At 35.0% G+C, this 21,842-nt stretch overlaps 1 protein-coding gene across 1 annotated transcript in view; it reads left to right on the forward strand.

Annotated features, from left to right (window-relative positions):
- GMDS (GDP-mannose 4,6-dehydratase) overlaps nucleotides 1-21,842 on the forward strand; it is a 526,050-nt gene that overhangs the window by 98,853 nt on the left and 405,355 nt on the right. Inside the window, exons 3-4 of the mRNA XM_084796267.1 lie at nucleotides 2,038-2,125; nucleotides 4,414-4,523. Of these exons, the coding sequence (XP_084652393.1) occupies nucleotides 2,038-2,125; nucleotides 4,414-4,523 (198 nt within the window). The remainder of the gene's footprint in view (nucleotides 1-2,037; nucleotides 2,126-4,413; nucleotides 4,524-21,842) is intronic.

The following is a 21,842-nucleotide window of genomic DNA, read 5'->3' on the forward strand; positions in this document are numbered from 1 at the left end:
TTCTTTCTGTAAAGGGAAAGCTGCTAATCTCAAATTCTTAACTAGATTATACAGTTTGCACACATTTTGGCTTGCTTTAATATTTGTATTTCACCTGCCTCAGAAGCAGACAGACTCAGCTTTCATTAGTTCTTAGAATAATACCTGCTGTCATGGATTAAGTATTTGGCAAGTCTTTCTTCCCTTCTACACAGATGCCAAAAGTTGGGAGTAAGTGGAAATTAAAACACACTTTTTTTTTTCCACTAGAGAAAAACAAAACAAAACATAGTGCTTATTGATAGTCTTTGTAGGTGTGACATTAGAGCTCTTGCTTGTATTTGCTCTGATTTGGTGTCCGATTCTGTTAAGATTGTAGAATATTCTTCTAGTCCTGTAAAATTTCATATTTAGGACATATTTAGGGCCTTTGCCTATTGGAATATGTGATTTCTCTAGAACTCAATAATCAAGAGAAGGCTGTGCAAATAAAATATAAAATAATTATATTTTGATTATCAAATAAATTATGTTTTTAGAACAAAGAAAAATTTCTACTGAATAGAGTTGTAGAATACTTATATTGAAGAAATTTGCATATTATAAGTAACTTTGGTGTAAACACCAAATTTTCTGTACATTAGTAAGTGTGAACTTGTCCCTTATTTAAAAAACATTAATATTGTAGATTAGTTTGACTTTATAATTCAGTAGCAACTTGCAGAATTGAAGCTTAATAATAATACACTTTAATTTGATACTTCCTAAATTTTTATGTTTGCCTCCTAAAATGTCAACCCAGTTTACAACATTCCTTCCCTGGTGTATTTTCTTATTTACCAGCTTTTCTTGAGTTTTGTTCTTTTGGAAAATGACACTGAGTGCTTTTCTCTTGGCAAAAGCAGTTAAGTAACAGAATTATTAATTGTGGGAATGTCGAATCTTTAGCAGAAGTCAGTTTCTTGTGTATGTCATGTGAAGCAGCAATGACATTTCTTCCTGTTTGAAAGAAAACCGTATGTGCTTATAATTCCCCTGTGCACTTGGAATGTTTGAGTCACGCCAGGGATTAATTTTGGTTTGAAATAGACAGAAAACGATTGAGTTAAAATATAGAAGTGTATTCAGCTGCAAACGAACCTACCCAACATTAGAAGGAACACTTCTAAAATAAGTAAAGGATTAAAACTGCCACCAGTGCAACTGGAACTTGGGCAGTTTGTGACATGAGCTGGTGTTAGCGTTGGCAGCACAGAGGGAGAAATCTTGACACAAGGAGGAAGTGGGCCCAAGTGTGGAGCAATTTCTCTCATGCGTCAGACACAGTAGTCTTTTCTTTAATATCAGACAGTTAGGCTTGCTGTTCAGTGACTTTATTCCTTCACACTGACCATGGCTATGTCAAGATTTTTTTTTTAGCTTTTATTTTTTAAACCTTTGAGTCTTTTGTGCCTTAAATTTAGCAATATATAAATATTTTCCTAACTTGTAGTTTGGCTTTCTAACTTTTCCACACAGCTGCACAATAGCAACTGCTCTCTGATTGTATCTATGCCTCCAGAAATTGATACAATGGCATGAATTAGCACTGAGAACTCAGCGAAACTGTGGAAACCTTGTGCTCTGTGTTAAACAGGTCACAAGCAGTTTACAGCTGCAGCCTCAGGTTTGCCTTTACTTTCAAATCAGAGATATTTTTGTCATCAGTATGACTATGTGTGTTTAGAAGACAAACTTGAGTACCTGTAACTACGCATGAAGCCTTGAAATTATCTAATTATTTACCTTGAGACTGACAGCACAAACCCTGAGTAAAGTCAGAAGTGATGTGCTAGTAGCACAAGGCAGTGACTGGGCAGAAACTAAACAGTGGAACGGTTTCTCACAATTTAAAAATTCCACCTAAAAGTACTATTTATAGTTTTGTAGAACCATACCTTAGCAAAAGAACTTCTGAGCTGTTTGCTCAGAAATAATCCTTATTTTATGTTTATGTTTTATGTTTATATGTTTATATGTTTATAATTTACCTTTCCCTTTCTACACTTAACAACTCAGGTCCACGGAATTGTGCGAAGATCCAGCTCATTTAATACAGGCCGGATTGAACATTTATACAAGAACCCTCAGGCTCACACTGAAGGAAGTGAGTAACTCTGTTTACATCCTTTTCTGCTGTTCTCTACTTTTTAGATAACATATTTTCAAATATCATTATTGTTAGTCCATCTACTCACAGCTGTTCACCCAGGAATTACTGCAGTGAGAAGCCCTGACATGCAAGCTAGGGAAACCTTTCGTGTCTGCTCTTGGCTTAGTGCCATCTCGGTTGGTTAGCAGAGTGACATTGTGTAAATGGCTTTAAGAGACTAATGGAAGGTGTAACTTTGATCGGCTGTCTTCAGGGCAGGTGCCCCTGCTCCTTCAAGTAACAGCAGTTCTGTGTTAAAATAGCATTCTTTTGTTTTCTATATTCGGTTTAATGTATTCAAATTAATTGGTCTTTGTATATTGATTTTTTGAAGATGTAGCCACATGTTTTATTCTAAGAATTTTATGTTTTTTATTAAATTTAAGAATATTACCTAAAACGTTTTTATACAATCTATTTTGATCATATTATTTGTCCTCTTCCAAGCTCTCCCAAATCTTCCCCACCTCCCTACCCACATAACTTCACGCACATGGAAAATTTAAAATAATTCTTGAAGGTGCTTTCAAATCTTGATGGTTACTCAAATGATACTTATATTGCTTTAGCGCTCAGTAACATGATTCAGTGGCTTTCTCACTTTCCATGCTGTTAGCAAATTTGCCTGTGTAGAGCAGCATCGCTTAGACAGCATGTCACAGCATTTCTCATTTGATCTCCTGTACATGAGGAAATGGAGACACAGGGAGATGGTGACTTTATCAAGGTCAGATGCCATGCTAAGTGCAGAGCTCAGACTAGGACACAGTCTATGTGTTATGTAGTGTTTCTGGCCAGCAAGGGTGGTACAGCGCGATTGTAACCTCAAAGTGATTTAGGCTTCATGTAAGAAGAGTCAAAGGTTAGTCTACCTTTGGGTAAAGTATCATCAGGAAGGTGAACCAGTTGTTCACAAAAAAGGTTTCCTACCTAATGTTTAAGTTACTCAGTATAGTTTCTTGGAAGTTATTCTATGTTGAATGAATTTTGAGTTTTTTTTTTCAGATTTATCAGATGGCTTATAAATAGGGCTCAACTAATCACTTAGAATTTATAATATTTCATATAGATTATATATATAATTTATATAATATTTTAAAAAATTTTGGTATAAATAAGTTTCATGGTATGTTTTTTTTTTTTTTTCCTTTGGGGCATTACACTGTCAGTACTGCAAAACTTTGGAGATTTTGAATCATACCACATCTTGAAATTTCAGATTAGAAGTGCTCGATATGTTTCCTTTTTCTTTTTTTCCTTTTTTTTCTTTTCTTTTCTTTTCTTTTTCTTTCTTTTTCTTTCTTTCTTTTCTTTCTTTTTTTTTTTTTTGTGCAAAATGATACCACCATTGGATTTATATATAGACCAAGCTAGCAAACCACTCACATTTTTAGACTCTTAGAGTCAGTATAAGTCAGCTTTGAAGTAGGCATTTGGGTTAGATTGCTTGTTCATTGAGCTGTTATGTTACTACCATAGCCATGTTGTAGTCAGCTTAAGGACGTATTCTGTAAGTTACTTAAAAATCAGATGATAGTAGTTAAACAAGATTTCTCCTAAAAAGCTATCTTTTCTATCATCAGTGTGTTATAGATTTCTTTAGAGCTATGTACATTAGTCCAGAGTCATATTTGTCCAAATCACACTTTCATGTTTTAACTACTTATAGCCCCATGATAATTGTCTAACATCTTCACAGTACTACAGATTCTGTTTTGTTTTTGTCTTTTTCTGAGACAGGGTTCCTCTCTGTAGCCTTTGCTGTCCTGGACTTGCTTTGTAGACCAGTCTGGCCTCGAACTCACAGAGATCTGCCTGCCTCTGCCTCCCGAGTGCTGGGATTACAGGTGTGCAGATAGAACAGTTTTTAAAACAAGTATATTTGAGTTTACTATTACCATCCCACACAGACCTATCTTTCTACATTGTATTTCCTTAAAGATAGAAGTTATACTCTGATACTCAATGAGCATCAAATATGATGTTTTTGTTTTTGTATTGGTGGAAGGAGTTGGTATTCATGGTGGGATCTTGCTAAATAGTTCAGGCTAAGCTCAAACTCAAGATCCTTTTTTGTCTCAGTGTTCCAAATACTGGGATTGCAGGGATGGGGGTATCACCCCTGGGAATATTTCCAGTTTGATCTTCATTTTCTTGCTTGAATAATATGTACTTCAGTTTTGATATTGAAAAGTGTTTCTCTTGTTATCTTATATCTGATGGTCTTTTTCTAAATCCTAAAGACATGAAGTTGCACTACGGTGACCTCACTGACAGCACCTGCCTGGTGAAAATCATCAATGAAGTGAAGCCCACAGAGATCTATAATCTTGGGGCCCAGAGCCATGTCAAGGTAAGCCCTCCTCATTGCCTCGGCTTCTCTGCCTGGGTCCTGGTAGTGCTCCCTGTTCACTCATGTTCGTTGTTTCTAATACAAAGACAGCACCAGTTCTTAAATTTTTTAGTTTTCAGTATTAGTTTGGGAATTCATCCTAATAAAAATGTTTATCATTTTTAAGTTGAGGTTTCTGTCACTGAACAGCACAATGAAATCTTTCAACTAACACTGAAGTAGCAATTTTCATTTAATTTACATTGTTCACTATAGCTGTGAGCCTCATTTCAGACATTTTATATCAATCTGCAAGAGAAGAATTTTTTAAATTATAGAAAGAATATCATCATTAGAACCTTTATTTCAATGTTCATTTTGGGCAGCAGCTATATGGCTGGGTTGATGGATATTCTTTGGGTTGCAGCCATACTTTAAAGTTAGCTGAATTAACTTTTGTCATGAATGGTGAAAATAGTAAGCTGTTCTTAGCCGTTCCATCTATACTGTGACACTCCATGTTGATTTCCTTCCTTGTATTCAGATTATCTCGTGCTGTGTCCACCTTTCTTTAGTCATTCTAAAGAAAGTCAAGTAACAAACTTGCGTAGCTTTCCAGCCTCGCAGCTTCTGCATGACTCAGGTTTTTGTGGCTGTATCCTGATGCTTCCTTGGGTGAATGTAATTTGAAACCATAAATGATTCATTCTATTTAGATACCTATTCAGTCAAGTGGTTAGTAGAGCATAGAAACAAAAACAAACGACTCTAAGTTTAAAAAATGTCCAGAAATATCTAATTGTGTTTTTCCTCTAGTTAAAGAACAATCGCAGTAATTGTTTTCATGTTCCTTTATATTTTTCAATTTTGGATAGAAACATTATCCACCTCCACATTATACATCCCACACCTCCACTGCTGAAGGCAGGAATTAGGACCTGAGTCTAATGAGCAATGGAATAAACTTAGTTATAAAACAGCAAATTTTGAAAATTGAGGGTCAGTTCTTGAGTTGCAGAGTCCTTGTACTTAGCGGGTAAGAGCACTAACTGCTTTTGAAGAAGACTTGGGTATGGCACCCCGCACCCACATGGTGACTCACACAAACACCTGTAACTTCATCCAGCACTCTCTTCTGATGTTGTGGGGTAGCAGCAACACTTGTAATACACACAAACAAGACACTCATACTCATGAAATAAATACATCTTAAAAACAAAAGCAAATAACGAATTGTATGCATTTACTACTATTGCTGCTGCTACTTAATTTGAGATTAGCCCATTTTTTTAAAGATAGGCCTGAAGGTTTATGAAGACATATCTTATCTGCCTAGAATCTGTTAAGAAAACAATAGCAACAACAAATCCCCACCTTTCTCTTTCTTTTTTCCATTTCTCTTGCTTTGTGGGGTATTGAGGATGATGCTCAGGACCTCATACATGCTAAACACATACTAGAGCTACATTCTCAGCTCTCTTGGTTTCTTAATCTGTCAGTTATTTTATGTTATATGTGGGTTTATAATCTGTCCTTTGAAAGCATAAGGCTCTTTATATTCTGCAGCAAAGCTATTTTCCTAGGCATTTTCAGCACTTGTTTCCCCTTGGTGAAGGCATGATTTAGGATTCTGTGTTTGAGAGATTGTCCTCACAGCTTACCTTGTCTACCTGCCAGGCAATTGAGGTACGTTGCCTTGTCCTCTGATCACTCTAAGGTGAATTTCTGGTTTCAGAATTTGGCCTGCTTTGTTATTATCAAGGGATAAATATATGTAATTTGTTATAAATTATTTCACCATATTAATCTATGACAATATCTTTAAGAGTTTACTGTTTCCATAAATTTTTAAAAATAAAAATTTGTTTCTGACTGGTGTAATGTGTTCAGTAAGATTAATATAAAATAACATTATTTTGTAATATTTTGAAAGGTGGTCTAATATTAGTATATTTTGTATTTAATTTTTAATTCTTGACTTCTAGACTGGGCATTGTTTGTGATGGACTCATGTTGTGCAGAATAAACTCTCCTATCACTCACACTTCCAGATAATTTGATGTGGACCATGGTATGCTAAAAGTAAGGAAAATAAAATAATAGGAAGCTGGTCTGGCTTCCTGTAGGAAACCAATGAAGATGAAATTGCTTCTTGGAATGAGCCCATAGCAGTCTGGGAAATACTGACTGAAGACATTTTTCTGAATCATAAACAGTAAAATTATGACTCATGAAGTAGTTCGTTGAAAGGCTGATTGGATCTTACGTGGGAGAAAGTGAGAGATGACTGCAATGTACCAGTTATTAAAAGCCTTAAACCTAGCATGATGACATCACCCCAGTAGGAACAAATGATACAGTTTATAGTTCTGCCCATCCTGAGAGAGAGAGAGAGAGAGAGAGAGAGTGAGAAAGAGAGAGAGAGAGAGAGAGAGAGAGAGAGAGAGAGAGAGAGAGAGAGAGAGAGAAAGAGATGTTTTTAGGAACCTTTTGAAAAATCTTTTTAATTCCTTGCAAATAATTTATTTTTTGCTTATGCTTTTGGAACTTGTCTGCTTTTTTCCCACAGCTTCTTTGATGACCTTACATCATGCCTACAGTCATAGTAATGATGAGATCTTTCTACAGGTAACCTAGTCCAGTGTTGAGTACATTTACCTCCCAATATCATGCTGGATTTGCCTTGAAGTTTTTAAACATATGAAAATTATTTAGTCATAAGGCAGTCATGAACTCAAGAAATAATTATTATGACTTTCAGTTTCACAAATGAGGTCATCTGCTCATATTGTACATTTGGTTTTTGCTAAATCCAGAATGGGAACTTAGATATTCTTATTATATAATTAATTTAAAGACCCCCCCCCAAAAAAACCCAATTATTTCTACCAGTGGTTATTATGAAATAGGTAGTCTTCACAAAGTAATTCCTTCCCCCATATTGGTATATTTCTTCTTGTACTCATTTCTTACCCTGTGTCTGTGATATTCTCATGTTAGTTTTGAGGAGGATTTTTCAAATCCCCTTTCAGTGCTGAAGATCATTTTTATATCTCCTTCAAGCTTTCTCTTATGCAACATGACTAACTCCATAGTTTGCATTCTTCTTTTATCCTTTAATTATCCTTATTACTTCCCTTTTCAGTTCTCTGAGTTACTTGTTAGGCTTTTTTTTCTATGATAGTAAGGAGGCCTGATTGCTTTGGTTGAAGGGGGTGAGTGAGCTGCAATTTCCTTTCCATCTTTGTGCAGATCAGCAGGTAGATTATAAGTGGAGAAGCCCAAAGGGAATGCTCCTGTGCAGAATCAGCAGGCTGGTCATGAAGCAGAATTGCTTGTGAATCAAGGGGCTTGTTGTAGCAGTGACCAGGCACTAAGTTAGAATCAGGGAGAGATAAGATAAAAAAGCAAGTCCAGCAAATGGAATTAAGAATCAAAACAGGCGTGGGAATTGCATTGGTAGACCCTGGGAAAGAGCCCAAGCAAATTTAATTCACCAAGCTAAGGAATTGTCATCTGTTTCCTGGTGGTTCTGAGTTGTAATTTACAGCTTGATAACTAATTGCTATATATACCACAGAAAGCCTGAATCTCCTGGGAGAATGAGCAAGTGGCATGCTGCACTGAGAGAATTCATTATGTTGGGAAAAGCAGGTTGACTTTATATTTGGCTAGTATATGGCTGACCTAGTTATAACACAAAACAAAACTGTAGTAACATGGCCCTTTATTATGTTTTGTGTTATAACAGAGCAGGGGGTAGCCCATTAAAAGTCCACAACCAACATCAGAGAGGGACTGTTTTTCTGTGTTGTTACTCATTCATCTATTTATTTTGGACTCTGGAGGCCTAGCAGGGAGGTATGAACAGGAAAACAAGTAGACAGGGAACATTGCTATTGCAGTTAGAAGAAACATCCTTAAATATGAGTCAGGGCCTGGCCCTGTGGCCTACACAGTTACATGGTAGAGTTCATTATGTCACTGTAGATGAACATAGTCATCTACCTCTCTTCACAAGTGGCTGCCTTTTATTAGACTCAGTGCAGAATGCATGGTGGTGATGGGCAGTCGTAATCAGTATTAGTATAAGAATTAAATGTAATAGCACCTTGGGACTGCTCTCATGAGAACTGTAGTACAGGAAAATGGTCTTAAAGTAGAGACGTATACTAGAGTTCCCTGGACACATTCTGAAACTTCACATCCAGTGACCTACCGTGTCTTTCCTAAGTATGTTGGGGTTTTCCATGATTTCCAGTCCTGGTTATGTCGTGAACTGACTGGGACTTCTTAAGTCTCTGTTTTCTCCAGTGAGCTGCTTACCTTAGGTTATAGTTTCTTTTGCCATTATTCTGTGTACCATCTGCCTTAGTCTCTTAACCAAACGCAGCCTTCACTGAAAGCTCATCTTGATGCAAAAAGCCATGCTCCTCCTGTTTGCACTAATGCCCCAGCATCCTCACGGAGTAGGTGTCAACAGTGATTGCTGTGGGCAAGGAGGGTAGGAAGTGCAAATTGTCTCTTCTGTCAGTCCCTACCCCTGGTCTTCTTGTGCTCTCTGTTCACAGTTTAGGCAAACATGAGGCAGATCATCTGGGGAAGTGCATGGGGCTAAAATCACATGGTCAACATACTAGTCAGTGCTGCTTCTGCTGAGGGTGAAGGTCGTGGTTTGCTTCAGCTGTGCTTTGAGAGATAGGCATGACTGTTTTCCTTGGTCAAACGCCTGTAGTTCCTGTGCTGAAACATTAGCCTATATGGCATATTCTAAAAGGGGAAATGATATATGTGGTCTGTTGGTTTTTATTAATTGGGGGGGCATAGAATTCTGAGGTAGCAGAGCTCTTGGCAATAACCTAGGTCATGCCCTTGTTTCACAGGGGCCTGCCTGAGATTGCCAGTTGATAGGGAACCTAGCTCTGTCTAGCCTTCAACCTAGGGCTGATGTCAGTTTGCCATCTTTGCTCCTAAGCTGAGATGACCAAAGAGGAGGGTAGGACTTGGGTGCCATTGAACCATGACAGAAGTCTCACCTCTGTTGTCATTCCTATCATTTACTATGTATAAAAAAAGAAGCTTCAGTGTAATAGTTAGAATTAAGACATTTTCCTTGCTGGAGGGAACTTGTTATAATTAATCCCATATGAGTGGTATTTTTATAGTTAGGAAGCTCTCTGAATATAATGAATGGCGCAGCATGAACATGCCAATGATACTAAAATTAATTAGTGTAGAGGGAAAGTAGGATTGTATAGATTTCACTCATCTGAAATGACATCTGGTTCACTTATTAATATGTATAAATTACAACTGTTGAGGCTCTGAAGATAACTTATTTTCCTCAACAGACACCTGAATTTGGTAGTCATTATTATCTGAGAAAATTGTTATATTGTCACATACAGTTCTTGAATTTGCTCAGAGATACACGAATCCTCCAGTTATTTAGAGCATTGTTAATATTGAGATAACTCAGAGGCCTGAAGAGTAAAATAACTGTACTTAGAGAGAGTGCCACCAGCTTAGCTGTTTTGCATTTAGACCGCTATGCACGTGTGGGTCCACAAATGCTGGAGCATAGGGACATGAACAACATTTCTGTAGGTAGGTGGTAAACCTCTACTATGTCAAGGACAGCTGCCTTTTCTTTGTTTTTGTTCTGCAGCCCCTGTTTTGAAGAGTTGTTGTCCCCTCTTCTGTGTAGGTACAGCACCTATGATACTTGGTAATCACTCTAATTTTCTCCAAAGAGAACTTGTGATAAGAACATTTTTCATTTAAAATATAACAATTGTGTTTACATTATATCATCTTTCATAATATGAATATGGCTAGTCAGGTTCAAGATCCCTAGGATGAAATTTGGCCCTGTTAAGTCCTATATTCACGAGGATTGGTAGACATGTACACTGTTGGTGAGGGGCTCTGTGTGTCATCTGGCTCACATTCTTCTTAGAAGCCTGTTATAGATTTAAGCAATTGAATTCAAATCTAAAACCACTTAAAAAGTCCTTTATAGTCCATTAAGAATTTTTATGGGAGAGAACACTCTATGAAAGTTCTCCGTTCCCTGTTCAAACAGATTGTTCTGTTTTATTAGATCTAGGTGGTATTGTAATTTTGATAACAGCTAATAATGTTTGGAATTTTGTATATAATTAACGGACCACACAAAGGTGTGTTTGTTAGCTTTTCCAACCTTAACCTATTTACAGTAGTAGCTTTTTTTTATTAAATACAATCCAAAGTATTTCAGTATTGTAACAATTTATAAAGTTAAGCTAAAATTAGTTAAAATGTCTAAATGTTCATGTTTATCTTGATGTCCATGTCTAGGTGGATTCATACATACTAATGGGAGAAAATTTTAAGTTACTAGTAAAAGTATTGTAAATGGAACTATTTTTTTCCTTTTACTTCTATGATGAATGGATTTTAGAATTCCTAATTAGACAAGTATATAAATACTAACATTATTTGAAGGCAGATATACTTTTCCTCTTCTCAGATTGGTGTCCATATTTAAGAAATTATGCTCTCTTTAAAATAACTTACAGAACTGGGTTTAATTAGGATCCTTACTTTATCATTTCAGTATGTGTTATGTTTATAAAATTTATTTTGTTAAACTCGAGTCTTTAAAATTGGGACAAAAGATAAAATGAAACCTTTTATTAAAAAATTTAGTGCATAAGGACTTTTTATTTTAGTTTCTGTGTAAATCATTGATACTTTTTATCAGTTTCAACAAGAAAATTTTAACGTACTGTGTGGTGTGTATTTTTAAAACATTAAGATCATAGATTAATAGACAATTGTTTTAAGTAACAACAACCTATGAATCTTGGCATGTTTATTTTATAATGGGTAGTTAGAATTGTTATATTTATAAGGCCACCTGAAGGTTAGTCTATTCTAACTGTTAAGTTCATCATTAGAACTTTAATAAAATGGTGCATTTCAAAGATGACGTAGCTTGTATATGTCATATTACTGATGAGTAAAATGAAAATTTCCAGAGATGATGCTAGAAAGTTGTAAAGGATGCATCAATAGAATGGAAGTAGCGCATTAGGGCTTTTCATTGCTTGGTGACTCAGGGCCAGCACCCCTCTCCCTGCTGTTCTTCTCTTTTACAAATTAGTAATATTAACAAACCAGACCTCTAACTTTTAAAGGACATTCTTCAGGATTAATGAAGAGGCTACTTTTATTTGTGTTCCTACACCCGTGTAACTCACTCTGGATTAGAAGTCTGTTATGCAGGGGGGCGGAGAAGTTTTGGTGTATTTTGGTAGATTCGTCTATCTTCTTTGGAGAGAAGCATTTCAGTGGTGAAGAGCAGGAAAAGATTACAACACAGTATTTGTTTTTATATCACAAGATCAAATACTTCTTTTTTACTTTATATTAAATATAATGAAAATGTTTTGGCTAGGCGATCATTTAATCCCGTTACTTGGCAAGATATTTAAATGGGAATTTTTATAAAATTTAACTTATTTTTATTGAATTTATTTGCTTAAGTGTCTTTAGTATCTCAATCTTTCATGTTTATCCTTTTCAATTGTTAACTCTGTGAAAGTTACTGCATTTATTAAAACTTTTCGGTATCTGTAATGGGAGAAAAAATTATTGGCTATGATAAAAGTGTAAGGTTAAACAGTGCACCTTTACAAGCCACTTTTAATCAAGTTGCCTCACAGTGGAAGTCATAGAAATTCCCAGCAAGCGTCTGCATTTGGGTTGGAAGGCAAATTTTTCCTGACTCTCCTTTATCTAGATGAAGAGACAGAATTTCTTTGGGGACCCAGGAATTCTGATGCATGGATGCATGTTATGCTTTTTAAAACACATAGATGGCAGCAAAGTGTCACAGACAACAGAGGTAAGCCTTGTCCTTAGAATGAAAGATGAGTGACAATACACATGATTTCCATCAGCTTAGCTCCCTGGGTTCTTTCTCTAAGTAAATCTAAAACAAGGAAGAAAGCTACTATTGATAACATGGATGTATAACAGGATGGAGGGAGCTGAGGGAGAACTATAATACACTGAATTTCTGGACAAATCCCAGATGAGAAATCTTAATCTTTTCAGGTATGTCTTCTATTGTAAAAGATGACTGAAGGCAGCTTCGATATTGTGCATGTCGAAATAAAAAGTCAGTGAGGGCAGAGTGGTCGTCAGGGCAGAGGGAAGTAAAAGAGAAACCTTACCAAAGTCTCAGCGGCAAAAAATGGCCTCCTGCCTACCAGGACTGTGGGTTTTGGCCTGCATGGCTCCTTTTTAGTTAAGCAAGTTACAAAGAGGAAATGTCAGTCCACGAATCAGGCAAACATTCCATGGGAACATTTGCTCAAATGTCAGCATTTTAGAAAATAGAACTGCAGCCTATTATGGCCCAGTCTCCAGGCTGGATTTTCTATTAAATACACAAGTACAAATGTGTTTGTTCAGAACGGGTTCTCAATTAACAAGTCATTTTATGCCTTAATTAGCATTCCTATATAATGACATAATCACTGTAGAAGATGACAGTCATCATTATAATTAATATTTAATATGTGTCTGGTTCTGACGACCTTTCTGTGCGTTCTTACACACTTCTAGGTAATTTTCAAGTTTTAGAATTGCGTTTAGTAAAATCACACAGACACCGAGGAGCTAAGGAAGTGGAAGCGCGCTTGTTAGGCTGCAGTCTGGAAGTGAGTTACAGAACAGTTAGCAACAAGTCCCGAACAATTGAATCACGGTGGTCTCCTCCTGCTTACAAACACTGCTAAAGAATTGCCAGTGTTGTTCAGAAAAACATTTCTCCCACCCTTAATTTCTGTTTTAAAATCTCCTCAGGCAATTTAGTCTATAGACTAATCTCTCTGTAACAGAATTTATTCTAAAGGTGTGTATAACAGCTTGCTTAAATGCAATATCTGGCAAGTCTCTCTTGTGACAGCAACTTATTTCTCACATAATTATTTTCCTAGTAAATTTGATATCTTAACAACCCACAACCCCTTCCCTCATTTCTGAGTTCAAAAAGTAACACTTAATATAATTTATTTCTCATAGTTAATAAAGGCTTACTTGAGAGTGTTGCCGTTCACCCTCTAGCTGCCTCAGCCGCGTTAGGTCAGGAGGGAGAGTGGTGGCCGGGATGAAGGAAGGTGGTTTCCAGCATCACTTCGCTGGGGACTGTAATGGCCTCAATGGGGTTTTAATGATGCATAAAACATATTTTGCTCGCTACTCATTGCTTATTCATGATTAAATGATTTTGCTCTGCCGTATATTCGTAAGAAAAGATGGGTACCTAATTAGTTTTTCTCTCTTAAACTCTCTACTGTGTTGACTTTAATTTGTTTGCACAGGCAGGTCTGTGTTAACTGTTTTTAGCATTGCTACACAAACATAAGAACTACATGGAATTTTATTTGTGTATATGTAATTATTTGATAATATTAATTAGTAAAATTTAATAAGGTGAACTTTCATCATCCTACATACTTAAAAAACAAATATAAGTTGTTTTTGAACTCACAGTTATATACAAATTCTTTTGTAAGTTGTTATTGAAATAGCAAATGTTTGTTAATGAGCTTTAGATAACCATATGCTACTTGAAAAATAGCTTTTACCCAGTATATAATGTTTTTGGGTAACTGTATTCCTTTTACATATTTAGCTCACTTGTAAGACATTAGGTTAAGACTATGCGTCTTTTCTTAGTAGGATGGTATCATACGTATTATTTATTTGACCTTTTCTTTGCCACGGTTTTCATAAAAAGGACAGGATTGCAACACCACTTCCTCAAACTTCTTGGTTTCAAAAGAATCATTTCTCACACAGCCAAATATGAGTGATTTGTATCGCTTACTAACAGAAGAACATTGTTCTCTACTTAAAACAAACTGCTGATTTTATTAATGTTATCATTAATGTTATATTAACTTTCCTTGGTAATATTTTATACTTTATAAGAGAAGTTAAATGTTGAATAAGTAATAAAATATTTTTGATTTTCTCATAACTTCTTAAATGCACCTTTAAAAAGGATACATTTTATAAATAACTTGATGCTTTTTCAGACAAAAATGGAATTTATATGTGCTGCAAAGGAAGATTTGTGTTTTAATGGCATCTTATGACAAACCTTAATTTATGACCACTTTAAGTTTGTTTACATGAGTAAACATTACTATATCTTAGATATTTGAAAATGTTTTTACAACATTATAGTTTAAGTAATATTTATCTTATTTGATTTTCCAAATTATGTCAACATTAATGTTCTTAAAGAAGTAATGTTCTAGTTGATAGTAAAGGGGAATGTGCTCTGTTGAGTTATGCTGCCAGAATATTTAAGTATTATTCTTAGCTTTGTTTTTCTTGTTTTATTTCAAATGTATCCTGTTTTCTGATACAAAATAACTCAAAATGATAAGTACTTTTTAAAGTAAATTGATAGATGGGGAATTGTAATCATAAATTGTTATTTTTTTTTTCATGTGTTCATTTTCTTTCATCAAGTACTAATGAGCAGTCGGGAGAGAAAATATGAACATAGGGTTCACCTTTAGGCCCGAACTGCATCTCTTTTTAAATTTTTTATAGGGTCCAGGGTACCGGACACTTACAAGTGTTTTGCCAGTGTTTGTGTTCTTCGAGGAGGGATTTCACCGGGAATGCGCTCTTTCATCATGTGAGAGATTATTCCATACTTTAGCACGTACTCTCCCGCCTTCCCCCTCCGCTTCTGGTTGAGGAGTCTGTCAGTCAAAGCATCTTATATTATTGAGTCTCGGTAGTGCAACTTTATTGGTCCAAAATTCGGAGGCTAATTCTTAACGTAGACACTAGTTTCCAAAGTGTGAAATGCTAGCTTGTTATTTTTATTCTTTAGGCAAGTTTTGTAAATTTTTTTTAAAGTGTTGACTGTGAAGAATATCTGGAAAGCATTTATAGGTGTATCATTGTGGAAATGATATATTTCAATGGACAACATAAACATCCTGGTTAACCACTTAATGTGGTTAGAGATTTTTAATCAGAAACTAGTAAAATATATTAGTCTTTGTAATGTAGCATCAATTAATACTAGCTATTATTTTTAGTAAAATCTTTTCAATAAAATTTAAACACTAACTTCTTAAAAGAACTCTTAATATTAGCTGACATGCTGTAGTAGTTTTAATAGAAATAGTTCATATTTTTATTTTCATTCATAGTAAAATTGAAATTAGCAGATGGTTTTCACTCATCTGTTTAATTGTCTTGCATTCATACATTTCGTCTTTTTTTTTTCTTTTAGTAAAAGTAACTATTGGGCAAGCATTAAGCTTTGTTTACTTCCATGTGAGTAAAGGCTGAGCTCTTATACTTTGATGCACCACTTCTCAGGGATGTTTCTCTTCCTTACTGAGGAGTAAAGCTCAGCAGATGCTCTGGGATGGAATTCTTAAGACACTAGCTCTGCGGATCAAAAGCTACACATAGCATTTTGAGTTCTCACTGACACAGACTTTGTTGCTGACATGTACTTCCTCTATTTTTTTCTTCACTCTTCCATCTGCATTAGTCAATCTTAAACTAAAGACACATGTTTGCTGCTACATATCAAATCTCTTACTGGATAATCGGTAGTTTATTTAAATTGTAATGACTGTTGGCCTTTACAAATAGTGCTTTATAGAATGAAATAAAATAATTTGTTGCATATTTACATATCTTAATTTAATATCAGTATTTAGTAAAAGTATTGATTATTGTAGCATTTAGAAAAGCTTGGAGAAACTAAACATGAGTAGCTTCTGAAAATTCACAATTATCTCTGAGGAATTCATCATAAATCTTTATAACTGCAAGGTTGACACATGAATGAAATTTTCACTGTAAGAATAATTTATGTTCATTTATTTAACATAGTTTGTGTTATACAATTCTTCACTTCAGGCCTTAATTTACATACAGCTGCCATTGATATATGGAAATACAAAGCTTTCTAAATGTTAGAATAGGGTATTTGTACATGTATGTGTTCGTGTGTGTGTGTGTGTGTGTGTGTGTGTGTGTGTGTGTATGATAAAAAAATCTAAGAAAACTGTACTTGTTTATTTTCATGTAATGTAAAGTAAGACTGAATAGAACACACAGCCTTCATGCTCCTCCTCTGTGGAATGGGGTGTGAGACTTCAGGAAGTGCAGAAGACTTTCACCACATGTTCTACAAGATTTGTTTCTAACTCAGGTTCTGTCATTCTGCTATTATCTTTTAGGATGCCATTATGTTTTCATTACAAATTATGCATACTGTCTAATAAACTAAGCACAAATAAAACCTAAGTTTAAAAGATTCGATCTCTTTTAAAAACTATTCTTTGGAAAAAGGATCCGTTAATTGAGTTTAGTATAAAGTAGTTTTTTCCTAGAAATATTTAATTTTACTTTAAAAGTAGGCTTCTACCTTTTTAAATGTTTCATGCAGAATAATGGAAACTATGAGATGGAAAAATCCTTATGCTTCAGTTTTCTCAGAATGCACAAATTAAAGTTGAATATTCTGTGAGCGTTAGTAGCACATTTATCATCAAAAAATCTAAAAAATGTAAATATTTTCTACAAAATATAAATCCATGTAAATTGTTTTCTGAATGCTATATGCTGACTTTCATTTAGTATAATAAGTATGTGTGCATTTTCATAAATTTGTTTACTCGTATAGGTTAATTTAAGTGCCAGTGTTAACTTGTTTCTCCATTTAACTTTAATATCTGTATATGTGTTTCTTAAAAGTTGAGGCATATTGCAGAAAGTGCCCTGTGCTCCAACTTGGGTCAAAAGGGAAAACCAGAAGCTAATAAATTGTTTTGTGATCATATTAAAGAGGTTTTAGTTAGAGAAACAAGACCTTTAACTATTGTAGATAACTTTTATTCAAGTACAGTTTTCTGGAGTTTCCTGCTTAATGAACTACTAATGCATTTTTAAAGAAGAAAGAAATTTGTATGAAGACTTATGTACTTAAAAGTAGACATTTTATTTGTAGGCTCATAAGGAAGCTTTGGGGCTCTACTGAATCTATGTTCAATGAGAGTGTATAATGTGAAGTTATTGGTTGATTATAGATGATGATCTTAGAGAATAAACAGCAAAAAATTAAAAATGTTTCAAAGGTAGTTTTATAATTCTTAGCAGAGTATGTATTCATCATCTAGAAAAACTAATGCAAAAACATGCCCCCTCCCACAGACGCTAAGAATTCAAGTTTTAATTCTGTTGGTTTGTGCTGGTTGGTTCACTTATGACACTGAGGATCAAACCCAGTGTCTTGCACATGGTATGCAGGCATTCAAGACACACCTTCAGCTCACTGATTTTGTTTGTTTGTTTGTTTGGCATGAGAAATTGTTATTGATACTCATGGTTTATAAAAGGCAAAAATACATCACATTAAGTAACACTTATTTTCTTTCTTCTATTATTCTTCTAAAACTTTGTATTCCCAAATTAAAAATTTCAACATTATAAGTCTATAGATTGAATTATTTTTAGGTTATGCAAATTCTGTGTTTAACTTTGCATCATTTCATGTAGTCAAGGTGGCAAACTTGTCATCAAGGTTCTTAAAGCTCGTTATGAATATTATACTCCTCTTCATTTTGGCTCTAATTAAGTCATTCTTAAGATATTTGCTGCTGTATGCATTTTGTATAAATTTTCTTGTAAGTCTTGTATAACTTTTTAAAGTTTTGTGTAAGGATTGCTCTAAGTACAACTCAAATAAAAATTGGATATTCTTCTTCACTGCCTTCTCTGAAATTGTCTTAAGGAGTTAAAATGTTTCAACTAAAGCTTATATGCAGATTTTTAGTTTGGTCTTCCTTCTTTGCTGTCCCCAACACAAGCTAAAACAACCTTAATTATATTCCTTTCTTTGTCAGTCAAATTTCATTATATTAAAGAGCAACTAGAACAATAAAATGACTGTTATATAATTTTTTATAGTTTAGCTCTTTAAAAGTAAAAATACAAAAGTATTTACTCAGCTTTTCTCTGAACTTTTAAGACTCTCATCATTTTATTTTTGTTTAAAGAGCTGTGTTTTACTTACATCATACCTGAAAACAGTCATCAGCTACTGTTAATAGTTTATTTATCTGACATACTCCTTTTGTCATTACCCTATCCTGGTGACTACCTTCTGACAAAAGGAGTACCCTAGTCTAATTCCTTCATTTGTTTAATAGGTGACTGGATTGCAAGGATATTAAGTTCCTCTCGTTGAGCGGCCCCAGGTCAAGCAGCCTGGTTATGTAGGACAGCGCGGTGGTCAGTGTGAAGGCTTGCTTTCTTCCTCTTCACTCAGAACTAAATCTCCTCTACTCATGGCCTCTCACTTGCTTTGTCAAAGTATGACATGGATGGATTGCTTGGATTCTTTCAAAGCCTTTCCTGTGTAATAATGACGGCAACAATTTCAAGCATTTGTCAGGGGCCACTAATACATGTTGTGACAGCAGTTTAAGGGGGGAAAAGGTGGATTTATTACTAATAAAACATTAAAAACCCTTATATTTAAAGCCAAACATAATTTACATGCAGTTTCACCCCTCATCGAGTCACCTGTCTGTGTGTGATTTAAGCTGCTGCCCTTTCTCTTCTCAGAAGCATTCATCCTGCTGTGGCTGACCCTGGGCACCTCCCCCAGCAGATAGGTAGTAGCTGAGTCCTTAGAGGGCTTTGACTGGAACCATCTGTTCTGCTATTCCCCGGAACAATGGTCTAGGCACTCTTCCATAGGAGCTGATGTACACAATCATTTGTAATAGCAAAGTATTGAAACAGCGTTTTGAGATTCCAAAACATCCTTAATCTGCATCAGTCTCTGATACTTGGATTTTGAGTAGTAGAGGGTTGTTTTTGTTGTTGTTGTTCACTTATTAACTGTAACTTGTAAACTTAGTGGTTTGTTTTTCTTTTCTTTTTTTCAAAAGAAGCTATTTGTTTTTGCATGTACTAGTTTAGTCTATTAATACATAAAATATATATCTGTATTTAGTATGTTTTGAAAAGACAATTTGGTTGGCTCTTAACTATATTTATATTAATATTATGATTAAAATACAGAGAGAGAGAGAGAGAGAGAGAGAGAGAGAGAGAGAGAGAGAGAGAGAAAGAGAGAGAGAGGAAGGGATGGAGGGAGGGAGAGGGAGCCAAGATATAAAGTTGATACCAGATTCTGATGATACATCTTAATTATGACTTGTTGGGATTTGGTGAGACAGATATATATGCTTTCGTATCAGGAATCCCTCCCTATTTTTCATAGGTCAGGTAGGTTTTCATTGTTTCTAGGCTAGTTTGTGAGTGTGTGTGTGTGTGTGTGTGTGTGTGTGTGAGACAGAGAGAGAGAGAGAGAGAGAGAGAGAGAGAGAGAGAGAGAGAGAGAGAGAGAGAGAGAGAGCCCTTTTATATTAGTCTTAGTAATTACCAAGTAATACATAAACTTATATAGAAAAAATTATTGAAATGCTCAGAAGTAACCCTGTATTGTTCTTCCTGGTTATGATTTGACCTACTAACAGCTGTTACTCAACTTGTCATTTTCTTAACTGCCAAAGTGTTGATGTAGCTGTTTCTACTACATCAGCTAACAACAAATGTCTTGGTTCTGAAGTACAAAGTGAATGTTTCCTTTGCAGAGTTGAGCTTAAACAGTACTCAAATTTATAAATATGTTTTTTCTTTGAAAAAATCAACTTCTAGAGATAAGAGAGTATGTATATTTATTTAGAAGTTATAAAATTTATTTTATTCCCTTATATGGGCATGTCTTGTTTTAAGATAACTAGCTGTGTAAATAGTTAATTTAGGGAAAAATTACAATAATTATTTTAGCTGTAGAATGACTATTTATTCATTTCAGAATTACTTTTAATAAATTTTCTGTGTCAGTTTAATATTAGCATTTAGTCTGTACTGGATTGGCAGAGCAATCCATAATGCTACTCTGTATGTCTTTGATTAGTAATGGGATTGAACTCACTTTACAGATTATCACCTGTTCTAATGTTCCTTTCTGTGACATGCATTTCTCTAGCCTCTGTCTACTCAACTTTTTCAGGCTTTTTAACTTGCTGATTTGTAGGAATCCTTATTAATCTTTTATCAGTTGTATGTGCTGTAAGTACATTCCTTCACTTCGCAAGTTCTATGCTAGCTTTGTGTTATCCATCACACAACATAAATCTTGACTTTTGTTGAGGTAGACTCCCCTTTTATGGGGCTATCTGTGATGTGTTTGAGAAATCCTTTGTACAGCATGCTTTTCACAATGCTGGGAACATTTCAGTGCTATAAAAAGTTGTCATCTGGCACATTCAATATATTATTAAAAGGATACAAACACTAAATTGAATTAGTCTAAGTGATATTCTAAGTTTCCTGTAAATCTATAATTCTTCAGATATATTGAAGATAATGTTCCATGTAATGTAAAACATCACATTTGTTAACAGCACCCTGTATTTTAGACATTCTGTGACATCATTGATTTTTGTTTGCATCAATGTTTGACAGCTTTTCTGATAAAACCTTGATAAAATTCTTATCACTTCAGTGGTTTCATTTTATTCTTACTGATGGGTTCATGTAGATCTCTCAAATGCTGATTATACCATGATTTATTCTTGTATGCACATTGTATTGGCAGTCTAGGCACATATGTTTGATTTTTTGGGGAACAGTACCACATGTCCCATGGCTTCCCAATCATCAGAAGTACTTACTTATTTGATTTGGAATGAGAAAAATCCCACGTGGAATCTGCTTTTATCCTTATACCTGCACCTCCCATAGTATACATTGTTGGCAGCAGAGTCATAGACTCTAACAGCTATGGTTTTCCAGACATTCTTTTCTTACTCTTTGAGTAGTAAGAGTCTTACTAGAAGTGTTTACTTTGAGACTTCTGCTCCTTTTTGTGTAGGCTCCTCCTCATGTGAAGATCATGGTCTTTGCCCATAGCCCCTGTGTTGAATTACTTTCTTGCCAGGAAGGCTGTTTTTTTTTTTTTTTTTTTTTTTTTAAATATTGAACTGATATGCTTCTTTCTGATCTTTTTACCAGTGACCCCAGATCTCCCTGCCTCCTGGATGATACCAAAGCTATGCCTCCTTCTGTCCCCAGAACAGCTATTTCTACTTAAGGTCTTGAATATATCCTGAAATTTGTTCTTCTTTCTCCAGTTGCTTAGTGTATGGGTGAAGTGTAGAATGTGTTGTATAGTATGCCCTGTGGCACCCGACAACCAGATATTTTTGTGGTTAGCATTTT

This window comes from Acomys minous (genome assembly GCF_964271855.1).
Source record: "Acomys minous genome assembly, chromosome: 9".
Taxonomy (NCBI): domain Eukaryota; kingdom Metazoa; phylum Chordata; class Mammalia; order Rodentia; family Muridae; genus Acomys; species Acomys minous.